The 13,115-nt window shown below is 45.2% G+C and overlaps 1 protein-coding gene across 1 annotated transcript in view; it reads right to left on the bottom strand.

The window, feature by feature from the left end:
• The window catches only part of ENPP6 (ectonucleotide pyrophosphatase/phosphodiesterase 6), a 124,254-nt gene that overhangs the window by 15,210 nt on the left and 95,929 nt on the right, over window positions 1-13,115 (bottom strand). The window contains exon 6 of the mRNA XM_010377921.2: window positions 10,023-10,160. Within this exon, the coding sequence (XP_010376223.1) occupies window positions 10,023-10,160 (138 nt within the window). The remainder of the gene's footprint in view (window positions 1-10,022; window positions 10,161-13,115) is intronic.

Genomic DNA, 13,115 nt, shown 5'->3' with positions numbered 1-13,115 from the left:
AATGGCCATATTGCCCAAGGTTATTTATAGATTCAATGCCATCCCCATCAAGCTACCAATGAGTTTCTTCACAGAATTGGAAAAAACGGCTTTAAAGTTCATATGGAACCAAAAAAGAGCCCGCATTGCCAAGACAGTCCTAAGTCAAAAGAACAAAGCTGGAGGCATCACGCTACCTGACTTCAAACTATACTACAAGGCTACAGTAACCAAAACAGCATGGTACTGGTACCAAAACAGAGACATAGACCAATGGAACAGAACAGAGTCCTCAGAAATAATACCACACATCTACAGCCATCTGATCTTTGACAAACCTGAGAGAAACAAGAAATGGGGAAAGGACTCCCTATTTAATAAATGATGCTGGGAAAATTGGCTAGCCATAAGTAGAAAGCTGAAACTGGATCCTTTCCTTACTCCTTATACGAAAATTAATTCAAGATGGATTAGAGACTTAAATGTTAGACCTAATACCATAAAAACCCTAGAAGAAAACCTAGGTAGCACCATTCAGGACATAGGTATGGGCAAGGACTTCATGTCTAAAACACCAAAAGCAACGGCAGCAAAAGCCAAAATTGACAAATGGGATCTAATTAAACTAAAGAGCTTCTGCACAGCAAAAGAAACTACCATCAGAGTGAACAGGCAACCTACAGAATGGGAGAAAATTTTTGCAATCTACTCATCTGAAAAAGGGCTAATATCCAGAATCTACAAAGAACTCAAACAAATTTACAAGAAAAAAACAAACAACCCCATCAAAAAGTGGGCAAAGGATATGAACAGACATTTCTCAAAAGAAGACATTCATACAGCCAACAGACACATGAAAAAATGCTCATCATCACTGGCCATCAGAGAAATGCAAATCAAAACCACAATGAGATACCATCTCACACCAGTTAGAATGGCAATCATTAAAAAGTCAGGAAACAACAGGTGCTGGAGAGGATGTGGAGAAATAGGAACACTTTTACACTGTTGGTGGGATTGTAAACTAGTTCAACCATTATGGAAAACAGTATGGCGATTCCTCAAGGATCTAGATCTAGATGTACCATGTGACCCAGCCATCCCACTTCTGGGTATATACCCAAAGGATTATAAATCATGCTGCTATAAAGACACATGCACACGTATGTTTATTGTGGCACTATTCACAATAGCAAAGACTTGGAATCAACCCAAATGTCCATCTGTGACAGACTGGATTAAGAAAATGTGGCACATATACACCATGGAATATTATGCAGCCATAAAAAAGGATGAGTTTGCGTCCTTTGTAGGGACATGGATGCAGCTGGAAACCATCATTCTTAGCAAACTATCACAAGAAGAGAAAACCAAACACCGCATGTTCTCACTCATAGGTGGGAACTGAACAATGACATCACTTGGACTTGGGAAGGGGAACATCACACATCGGGGCCTATCATGGGGAGGTGGGAGGGGGGAGGGATTGCATTGGGAGTTATACCTGATAAAAATGACGAATTGATGGGTGCTGATGAGTTGATGGGTGCAGCACACCAACATGGCACAAGTATACATATGTAACAAACCTGCACGTTATGCACATGTACCCTAGAACTTAAAGTATAATAAATAAATAAATAAATAAATAAATAAATAAATAAATAAATAAAAGAATTGAGCCTGGCATTTCATATCCTTTTCCAGTTTTCAAAATAAGTCTCTCCTCTGGAGAAAAATATTGGCCTCCTTTAGAAGCTTGGGCCTGAATTTGCTGCATTTCTCTGAAGTCAGGCAGGGGTCCGGACCATGTTCTATGATCTTTCACCAAGCTCTGGGGAAATCTTTCCCCATCCTACCTTCATGAGCATGGTGGCATAAGATGGACACTGTCCAGGAGAGGCTGCAGGAATCAGCCCCTCAGGGCTGTGTCTCGGCCTTGGACTGTAGCTCTGGGTCAACTGATGCGAGGAGAATTCGTGCTTTCAACATCTCTTCCCTGTTGGAATCTCTTCTGGGGCTACTAATAATTAGCCAGGGTTGAAAGCCTGACTTCGCTTTCTTCTCTGTTTACTTGGTGACTGGTTTACACGGTGACTGATTTACACACCAGCCAAGTGAACAACCTGTCAATAAGTAGAGTCAGGAATCAACTGCCTCAATATTTAATAATTCGTACCACCCACTAACATCTACTGAGACTCTACTGTGTACAAGTTCACGATGGGAAACAAAGGTCAAGATGCCAAAGACCTGTCCTCAGGGAGCTTCCACTCTAGGAGGGCAGAGTCCAAAACAAATAAACAAATGTAGCATCAGGTCTTATGGAATTCCAAACTGGAGAACATTAGCAACTCTTGAGTGTTTCCTGGAAGAGATGGTGTTTGATATGGCCTTTGAAGGATAGTGAGGGATTGGCACAGAGAGGGCATTCCAGGGATTCTACTGATTATTTATTAGGCTGATTGAAGTTACTTGGGGGAGCTCGGTTACCTCTCCCTGACCACCAAATTCCCAACACTTAAGTTTTGCAATGGAAGAATTGTTTTCGCAACCAGAAAAATTTTGGTTCTGGTATATGCAAATCACCCATGTTGGTGATAAGAAAGAAAGGGGTTGGGGTAAGGAAGAAGAAAAGGAGGTAAATTGGGCTTGGAGCAACTGTAGAGGTTTTTGCGGTATGAGCAAAAAAGTTTAAAAGGACAATGGTAGAACTTCTGTTTCTGCAAGTGGGAAGGAGCCGAGACGTAGCTCTAGACCCCACAGAAGCCAGAAGGGTGAGTCTGTAACTGGGAAACACGAGGTCAGAAACACATTGAACATTCTGATGAAATGTTTGGAACATCTTAGAAGAACTGGATGGGACTGTGTGCTTCATGGCTAGACTGGAATTCGGGTTTGTTGCTCAGAGATTTGTAACCATAGGCATGGCACCTAAAATGCTGAGCCGCCATTAACTCAGTAAAATTGGGATCGCAGTATCCACAATGCAGAGAGAGTGAACTGAGGAGGTACCTAATTCCAGATAGCCACTACTGTTATGGTTGTTACTGACCAAAATTTTTAAAAATCCCTATATATTTATTATGTGCAAAATAAAAAATAACTTGATGTATATGTCATTGAAACTTTTGGGAGGGCCATAGGGAGCTCTTTCCAAAGTCTACAATGATTCAGGCATGAAAAATTAAGATTGTTGTTCACAGCAACCAGTATTACTAATTAAAGGTGGATGAAATCACACTGACGGCCTGTTTAGCGGGTCAGTGTAAGAATTTTCATGGAACTGCTCATGACCTCAGAACTTTGACTCTATTCTTCCCATGAGCTGTGAATTACATTACCCTGAAGATAATGGATCATGATCCTCCCCTGGAAAAATTCCCTGTGGTTTCCCATTGAACTTAAGATAAAAAAATACCTCGTTTTTTGTTTTTTTATCTTGAGATGGAATCTCGCTCTGTTGCCCAGGCTGGAGTGCAGTGTCGCAATCTTGGCTCACGGAAACTTCCGCCTCTCAGGTTCAAGTGATTCTCCTGCCTCAGCCTCCCAAGTAGCTGGGATCCTATAGGCACGTACCACCACGCCTCGCTAATTTTTGTATTTTTAGTAGAGACGGGGTTTCACCATGTTGGCCAGGCTGGTCTCAAATTCCTGACCTCAGGTGATCCTCCTGCCTCGGCCTCCAAAAGTGCTGATATTACAGGTGTGAGCCACCATGCCCGGCCACAAAAATACCAAGTCTTAAGATAAAAAATACCAAGTCCTGGGCCAATGGTCCCTTGCTTACCTAAGCAGCCCCATCTCGTTGCCACGTCCCCTCTCCTGGCTCCCCACACTTGGCCACCTGGCCCATTCTTTCCATTCCTCTAACTCTCAGAGGTCTTTCCTGGCTCAGGTTCTTCAAGCAGCCCGTTCCCTCAGCCTGGAGAGCACTTCCTCTTCCCGCCTGACCGCTGAGAACTCCTCCTCTGGGTTTCAGCCTCAAGCTCTCTTCTCAGAGAGGCCCCCGCAGCCCCTCATCTACATCGGGCTCCTGTTTCCCCCACCCCGGTACCCTCTTTCATGGCACTCTCTGTGTCCATGACAGCTCTTACCATGGTGATTTATTGGTGTGGCATGTGTGTTTATTTAGTATCTAGTGCCTTCACTAGCAGGGAAAGCGGGAGGGGGACAAGGACTTCCAGTGGCTCCCCACTGTGGAATTAGAACTTTTCATTGGCCATCACATGTAGTCGGCACTCGGCACACATCTGCTGGTTTGCTAGGCACATGATGGCTGACACACACGGCCTTCACAGTCGGGGATAGAAGAGTATGCTTGAGTCTGCTGCAAACTGCCCTTCTCCACTTGGCATTTTGCTGTGTTGTGCCTGACTCTCCCATAATTTAGCATCACCAAGCCTGCCTCCTCAGTGTCCTTGGCCCACCACGACATTGTGACAACCCAACCTGCCCCAGGCCCCTGGGAGAGGGAATGGCAGGGTGACCAACGGAGAACCCCAGTGGAGCCAACCTGGGCAGGGCTCCCGTGCTCTGGGGAAGAGCGTGATCTTCATCCCCTGACGGGAAGACGCAGGGCAAAGGCTTTCCAGAGGACAGGGACCAGGTCTCAGGCAGGACTTCCGTGAGGAAGGCCCATTTCCTATCCTTGAAGCAAAGAACTTGGCTGGTGTGACGGGCTCAGGCTGGACCCGTGGAGGCAGCCTGTGCTTTACCTCTTTCTGTTTTATCCTATGGGGATAAGAACACTTTCAGATTTCTCTCCTTTCAGGACAGGAGGCTGGAGAAAGGACTGACAGCAGTTGGAAATCCAGCTGGTTTATTAAAGAGTTCAGGGGCAGAGGCAAACTGGGGGCCCCTGGCCAGGGGGCTTGCTTTACTATGGCAGGGTCAGCAATCCCGCTGGATGACTGTGTAATCCTAGCACTTTGGGAGGCTGAGGTGGGAGGATCACAAGGTCAGGAGTTCAAGACCAGCCTGGCAAATGTGGTGAAATCCCATCCCTACTGAAAATAGAAAAATTAGCCAGGCATGGTGGCAGACACCTGTAGTCCCAGCTACTCGGGAGGTTGAGGCAGGAAAATCACTTGAAACTGGAAGGTGGAGGTTGCAGTGAGCCGAGATCCCGCCACTGCACTCCAGCCTGGGTGACAGAGCAAGACTCCATTTCAAAAAAAAAAAAAAAAGACAATCTGTTCCTGTCTTTATCTTTTTCAGTGACTCCTCTCTAAGAAATCCTAAGAAAAAGATGAACTCAATGAAGTCTTCCTGTTAGTGCCGCCGCCTTAAAGTCTGCAAGACTTAAATCGATGGTAGAAAGTTAGTGTGTTTTGGGGAAGGGCATTTTTACCAAGGAAACCGAATCTTCCATGTTTCTGGGATGGCGGCTATAGGCAGAAAGGAGTGGGGGACAGGACTCTAGTGGCTGTCACCCAGCATCACCGTGTCCTGACTCAGCTGTTTTCCTAATCATGGCTAAACCAGAAACCAGTCTCATCTGCCAGCCGAACTCAGACCCAGAGAGATTGCTTTCAGGCTGAGAGTCTTGCCATGCCACAGATGTGAAGTGTAAGACAGCCCTGAAATGTCATCGTGTGCACTGTGGATGGGTGTGTAGGTTTCAGGGCAAAACATAACATTCTTTTACCATTTGGGGAGAAGTTTTGCGAATAGGAATGTGACAGATTAATAGCCTTGGCACAGAGCAGAAACAAGGATACAGAATGGGGTTTTTAATTCTCTGTTGTCAAGAAAGTACAACAAACAATAGAATGATGTCAAAAAAAAGAAGTTTAAGCCAATAAAGAAAGAATGGGCACTTGTTTTTGGGATTTCTCAGAAAACAAATAAATAAAGCCCCAATGTTATATTAAAGTAGAATAAGAAATTTTAACTTTTACATATGGTGTCTTCATAATAAAAATTTGCAAATTCCAGGGTAGAAGTAAAATGGGTAAGATATTTAGTCTAGGAAACTGCAAAGAGTCATTAAAAGATATCTCAGTGTCTCTCAGGACTCAGGGACAATTATGATATTCCAGAGAAACATACATGCTCATGAATATAGATGCTGTAACTTATATTAATGGAACTGATTGTTCTCTTTGGATTAGCTTCTTGGAAGCTCAGAACCACATGTGTGTTCCATTTTATTTGGCTGTATGTTATTTTCAGAACTAACAATAACAGCTGGGTGCGCTGGCTCACGCCTGTAATACCAGCACTTTGGGAGGACAAGGCGGGTGGATCCCTTGAGGTCAGAAGTTCAAGACCTTCCTGGCCAACATGGTGAAACCCCATCTCTACTAAAAATACAAAAATTAGCTGGGCATGGTGGCAGGCACTTGTAATCTCAGCTACTTGGGAGGCTGAGACAGGAGGATCTCTTGAACCTAGGAGGCAGAGGTTGCAGTGAGCTGAGATGGTGCCACCGCATCCCGGCCTGGGTGACAGAGTGAGACTAATGTCAAAAAACAAAACAAAACAAGAAAACAACAACAAAACAAACAAACAAACAAAACTAACAATATCCATGATGCAGAGTCATTAGGAGAATTAGAAACAGGAACTAGGATGCACTTAATTCAAGATAGCTATCATTATTGCAGTAGTTGCTGTTGTCATTGACTACAATTTAAACAAATTTTTCTTGATGTATTTATTATCTGCAAGGTATAAAATAACTTTCTATGCATGTCACTGAAGCTTTGGGGGAGGGGTCATTCTAGAGTTGCTAAGGATCTGGGTGTGATGCGTGAAGATGAGTTTCGCAGCCCTTATCATTAGTGATTGAAGGTGTGTGAGCCACCACGGATAGTCTATCATGAGCAACTCTCATCTTTCAGAGCCAATCTTACTTTTTCACACCCTATTTATCTTATTTCTGATGTTCTTTTTTTCTTTTTAAAGTTCCTGCTTCACTTATCTTTGAAATTACCTAGAATCTTCCTTTGGAAATGATTGTATATTTTAAAATGCTGCTCTAGTAATTGTCAACAGCTAGGCATTCTTCTTTTCTGTTCTGTGGCTTCTCCCTAAGACGTACAATACAGTACTGGTTAGCCCTTGCTAACTGATGGTCTCACTTCTGATTTACTCAGACAAACGTGTATGTGTGTATTTGTCAATGCGTACAAAATACGTAATAGAACGTAACATGGTCAACACTAATTTGTCATTTCCTACAGGAGAGCAGATACTCGGACCCACAGCAGAGTACGGGGCAGGAGGATTGTGGGGAGATGGAAGGGAGCAGGCACTTGGACCCACAGCAGAGTGTGGGGCAGGAGGATGCAGGGGAGATGGAAGGGAGCAGGCACTTGGACCCACAGCAGAGTGCGGGGCAGGAGGATGCAGGGGAGATGGAAGGGAGCAGGCACTTGGACCCACAGCAGAGTACGGGGCGGGAGGATGCGGGGGAGACGAAAGCAGAGCCAGGGGAAGGAGGACGTGTCCTCACACTTGTCACTGGGCATCCTGAGTGGGCCAGCGCAAGTCAGAATGGGGCAGAGGCTGCCGTTTGTCCTCGCTCTCCCCTCACCCCTTCTTTCTGTTCTTTGTTTCGGGGTCCCAGTCTGCCTGACTCCTGGCCTCTGTTTCACTTTTGTCCCGTGATTGGGACCCCCTGGTCTGCACTTCAGCACAACTTCAGATCTCAGAACCAAAGCTGACCCAAGGCGGGAACTTCCTAGCCCCACTAGTCAGCTGATTGATGAGACCAGGGGAAGTCACTAGGGGGTTCTGGGCAGAAGCAGATTTACAGCTTATGCACCAAGGTTCCTCATGTGTGTGAACTTCTTCCAAATCCCTGTACCTAATTTTGTATTCATAATTGTGTACGTTTTCTTCTTAAAGAGAGATCCCCTTCACCTTAATTCCATAATCTTCAGAGTCCTACAAAACCCGAGTCTGGCCCTGGTTCTGGTATGTATATTTTGCTCCCTGATAAAAGTAGGAGATGTGTAAACAGAACCCACACCCTTTCTTTCCTGCTTTGGAATGTCCTGACGGGATATGATGTGATGTGTGATGTGTGGAGCTGCAGCAGCCATCTTGTGACCTTGAAGAAAGCCAAGATCATTGCAGAAGAGCTGGCTTGGGCTGTGATATAATTGGGTTGCTGAATTCAGCAATCCTGGAATTGCCTCCAGACTTCCAGTTACGTGGGATAGCAAATCCTTTTTGTTTCAGTCACATTTATCAAATGGCTGTGATTTATGACCAAGAGCATCTTAACGGATGTCTCAAGGTCTCCCAGCACTGCATTTCATCACTCACTGGAAGACCCAGCCTCTTCATGCCAGGCATGTGGCTGCTGAGACACCATGTTTACTTTCACTGAGAGGATTCAGGGCTGAAGCTGCTTCCCCAGCACCTGTCACACCCTACGGCAGGGGGCCAAGACCTTTCTCAATGGAATTGAGATGGCACCTCATTAGTCATCCAGCATCTCCATAGTGACCTCTGGCCCTGCACTCCCCTACCTAAGCCTGTTTTCCACCAAGATGCCCGAATCACCTCTGCCCTCTTACACCTTCCCTCCCTACCACCCAGTCTCTCAGCATGGGCGACTTTAGCTAAAGACGACAAAGTAAAGACGGATGCAAATAGCCAGCTAAGAAATGACTGACGGCTGTGAATTAACCTTCAGGGCATATTTGCTTTTAAAAATTCAAAGCAATTCTGCCAGAATTTTATAAACTGAAAAAACTTCAAACAGTAAGCCCTTTGGTGAGATCTAGAAGGCTGGCATTGTGGAATATAGTGAGACCGGTGACTTGCTTGACTACATATGTGCTCTGTGTGAGGTCCTCAGCAAACCACTGTAAGTGATGATTTGGTGATCCCAACCTAACCTCACTCCAGATGACCTCACATGGTGTGATGAAGCGATGCGAAGCATTTTGGATTGTAAAGGAGAGGTCGTTAGGGAACGGAGGGACCCTCACCTTGTAAACCACGTGGCAGAGAAGCCATAGCTGCCTGAGGAGGGCCTCGCTGGCCTCTGCTCTGTGCAACTCACATTCCTAATCGGATCTGCTCTCTTCTCAGTTCCTTGGTGCCAGATGCTTCTCTCTGTCTGAGAGCACCCAGAAGTCACGCAGTCCTCCTACATGACTGAGGTTCATGTCACACAACCCCCATTTTCCCATGCCCATGTCCCAAACTCCCACTCACTTGCCCAGTCAGCCTTCCTGCTGGTCATCACCTGCCCGCCTCCCAGGGCGGCTACCAACAGTCTTAGGTCTTCCACTTGGTTGGCCTCAACCAGCTACTCTCATGTACCCTGGAGCCTGTTCTACTAGGTTGGTGCAAAAGTAATTGTGATTTTTGCCATACCACAATTACTTTTGAACCAAGCTAATAACTGCAACCTACCTTCAAATTCCTAAAATAAGCCGTGCTGTCTTCAGGAATGAACTGCAAACATCACTTGACCATAGACTCCCCTAAAGGGCAGGGCCTTCCCTCCGTGGCCTGATATCACAAGCTGATGCCAGAGCTGGGGGGGCTTAGAGTCCAGGCCAACCAGAAGGACCCTGTGGAGGTTATTCAGGCCTCCACAGGTCCAATTAAAGTTTGGACCAAAAATGCATGATAATCTCCTCTGAAAGATCAAATTGGCAAGCTGGGGACTCGCAGTCTCGTTTGCCAAACATTTCTCTTGAAGGTGAAAGCTAGCTGAGCCTCTCCTTGCTTTTGACTGCCCTTGAGCAATTGCTTTGGTTCACAGTAATTGTTCCGCTTTCAAGCAAACAGGTAACATTGTAAGCCCAGTAATCGAGTTAAGGCCCGTTTGTTAAAACACAGCGAGTCTGGAGCCACGAAGTCTAAACCACGACTCTGGGTTCACATCTACAGTTGTGTCTACAAAGTTACCCGATCAAGACTTTTGATTCTCTAAAGAAAGACATAATGCAACAAATGATGCCTACATGAAAAAATCTTTTATGTGTAAAAACTTGAGTAACTATTATTTAACTTTGGACTGTTTTATAGAATTCACATAGTGAATAAATTGGTGCATATTTCATAATTACCTCAGTTATGAACCAGCCTTCATCAGCCACTAAAGTCAAAGGAGAGACAAACTTCCCTTTCTTGTAATAGAACCTGCTTGGGATGGCTTCTTTCTCGTAGACAGTCATGTGTTCCACTGTGCTCAGCTTGTTATATACCTGTAAGGAAAATCAAGAGTGATCAGTTTCACTATCTTAAATATGTGTGAATATTTACTAGAGCTAGGGGAGAGGAGAACTTACGTATAAGACCAAAGAAAGAAATTGCCAAATACTTGATAGACTTGAATGCGTAAAAACAAAAAACTTGTGTGTCTCAAAAAGCCAGGTGGCTTTATCCAGGAAGGCTGAAGATCCACATACTCTCTGACCTAAGAAGTTGACTGTGAGGAACAGAGTGAAACCCCTCAAGTCTGTGCACCTGTAGATATGTGGACCAACGAACCCTGCAAACTGGAACAGCCCAAATGCCCGGCGATAGTAGGGGAGAGAAAGAATTCATGGTGTGGTTCTGCAATGGAATACTCTACAGCACTGAAGACAAATGAATTATAGCTACAAACACTCCTGGAAGATTCTCAGGGATCTCAGCTTGAGGGGGGGAAAAGAAAGTTGCTGAAGAATACAGACAAAATTATTCCAATTTTATATTTCTTATTATAGTTTGAGCAACTACAAAACTAAACAGCATGTATGGTAAAACTGTAAAGAGAAGTTTTAATAATTTAAGACAGTGGTTTCCTCTGAGGGGGCAAAAAGGGGGATTGGGTCTGAGAAGGACATACCCATGTCCCAGGTATGGTAATGTCCTATTTCTCAAGTGTTGTGAGTATAAAGGGTCTGCTGTAACATTACCTTTCACACCTTATTCATTTTATAATAATGTCAAAATGCCCATGCTCTGATATTATTTATGTCTAAACTCCCATGCTGATTTTAAAGGGAAAGTAAGAAATTGGTCTACCTAATATTAAATATTGCAAAGATCAAAAAAGATTTGTTCTTCAACTTGACCTAGAGCCCATCCTACCTGCCCATGAATCTTCAATGCACTAGTAATTGTTTGCCATTAATTACATTGCTAATTTCATGATGAAGATGCAAACTTTGTACATATTTTGTACATCTGTCTGCCTCAGCCTCCCAAAGTGCTAGGATTATAGGCTTCAGCCACCAAGTGTAGCCCTGCACATATTTCTTTTTCATATACATATATATATATATATATATATATATATATATATATTTTTTTTTTTTTTTTTAGATGGAGTTTTGCTCTTGACACCCAGGCTGGAGTGCAATGGCGAGATCTTGGCTCACTGCAACCTCCGCCTCCTGGGTTCAAGCAATTCTCCTGCCTCAGCCTCCCAAGTAGCTGGAACTACAGGCACCCACCGCCATGCTCAGCTAATTTTTGTATTTTTAGTAGAGACAGGGTTTCACCATGTTGGTCAGGCTGGTCTTGAACCCCTGATCTCAGATGATCCACCCACCTCAGCCTCACAAAGTGCTGGGATTACAGGCATCGGCCACTGTGCCTGGCCCTGTACTTATTTCTAATAGTAGCAGCCACTTAAATATCTATGGCTAAAATTAAAATCGACTGGCTGATGTTGACTTGGCCTTTAGCCAAATCAGGCATATATTTCTGGGCATAACTGAAGATAAGATTGAGTTTATCAATTCAACTCTGTGAAATAATTTAGTGGATGGTTTCTGATGGCTCCATGAGTTATGATTTTCTACTTAAGGAAATCCGGAGTTCTTAAGGAAAGGAAGATGCATTTGCAGAAGGATTTTTGTATAAGTGAAAAATCTGGCAACACACAGCAGGTCTCACAAACTGTTGTGTCCGTCACATGACAAACTGTCGAGCAAACATGGCCCCCGCTTTTGAATACTCTACCAACTGCTTTGGCCGCTTGCAATGCCTGACTTGAACACTACCTTGGAAGGAGCTCTCCCTAGCTCAAAAGCTGTTGATGCCCAAGTTCTGGAGACAGCACGTTCCTAAGTGCCAAATTGGAGACAAGGATGATCTTTCTTGCCAAAAACAACAACAACAACAAAATACTGATTTTCAAGAACCTGCCAATGTGTAAAATATTGTTCCTGATTTCATATTTTGGGAGCTCATGGGAACACTGTGTAAACATAGCCCGCACCTATCGTTCCTGACCGTGGGGCCTGAGAACAAAGGGCCGTCCCCCTGGGCATGGGGCAAGGCTGGCAGCAGGGGCATTGTGGGCATCTGTGTTCCTCAACCCCAAATAGACAGATCTTGTAGGGGAGTAGGCCCCATGAGTTATGATTTTCTACTTAAGGAAATCCGGAGTTCTTAAGGAAAGGAGGATGCATTTGCAGAAGGATTGAGCTAAAGAGGTGAGACCCTGGCCTCCACCAGTGCTTAATCCTTACTAATGAGAGCCAATTGCATCGCTGCAGTGAGGATGGAGAGAGAAAGCAGGCCAGCCAGGACCTACTCCTGGCACCCTGTGGCTGGCAACCTCCAGCGGCAGCAGGTCGCCTGCCCCCAGGAAGTCAGGTGCTTCCCGCCAGGATCAGTTTCATCTGGGAGTGGGACGAGCCACAAAGCCCATATTGGGAAGTGACTAGGAACTCAGGGGACAAGCAGCCAGCAGAAGGTGCCACTTGCTCCTCCTCCCTTCTCAGGGTAGGTCACCAGCTACTGCCGGGGAGAATATTAGTTCTGAGAGCAGGGTAAGCAGAGGTCTAGTCATCCCTGACGCAGGGCAGTGACTGTGGGGAGCAGCGCTTTATCCCCTCTCTTGGCACTGTGGGAACTCAACTACACCCAGTGCAGGGCAGTGACTGGGGATCACCCTCTGATAGGGATCGTCATGGACCCTACTGTCCTTGCAGTGGGCTCAGCGTGCTTCCATATCCCTCACAGCAGCCAGGAGGCAGCTATGACGACACCACCATGCTCACATACAGGGAGGCAGAGGGGCCAGGGTGGGGAGCTGGCCTGGCTTCCAACTGAACAGAGCTGGGAATGGTGGCTTCTGACATAAGGGGATGGTACTTCATACAACCTCAGCCCTTCATCCTTTACCCTCTCGTTCCCCCAAAGAAACAGATCAGCCTGGCAGC

This window comes from Rhinopithecus roxellana, chromosome 2 (genome assembly GCF_007565055.1).
Source record: "Rhinopithecus roxellana isolate Shanxi Qingling chromosome 2, ASM756505v1, whole genome shotgun sequence".
In the NCBI taxonomy this organism is placed as follows: Eukaryota; Metazoa; Chordata; class Mammalia; order Primates; family Cercopithecidae; genus Rhinopithecus; species Rhinopithecus roxellana.
The sequence above is the reverse complement of the archived record's forward strand: the minus strand, read 5'-3'. Positions and strand labels throughout refer to the sequence as shown.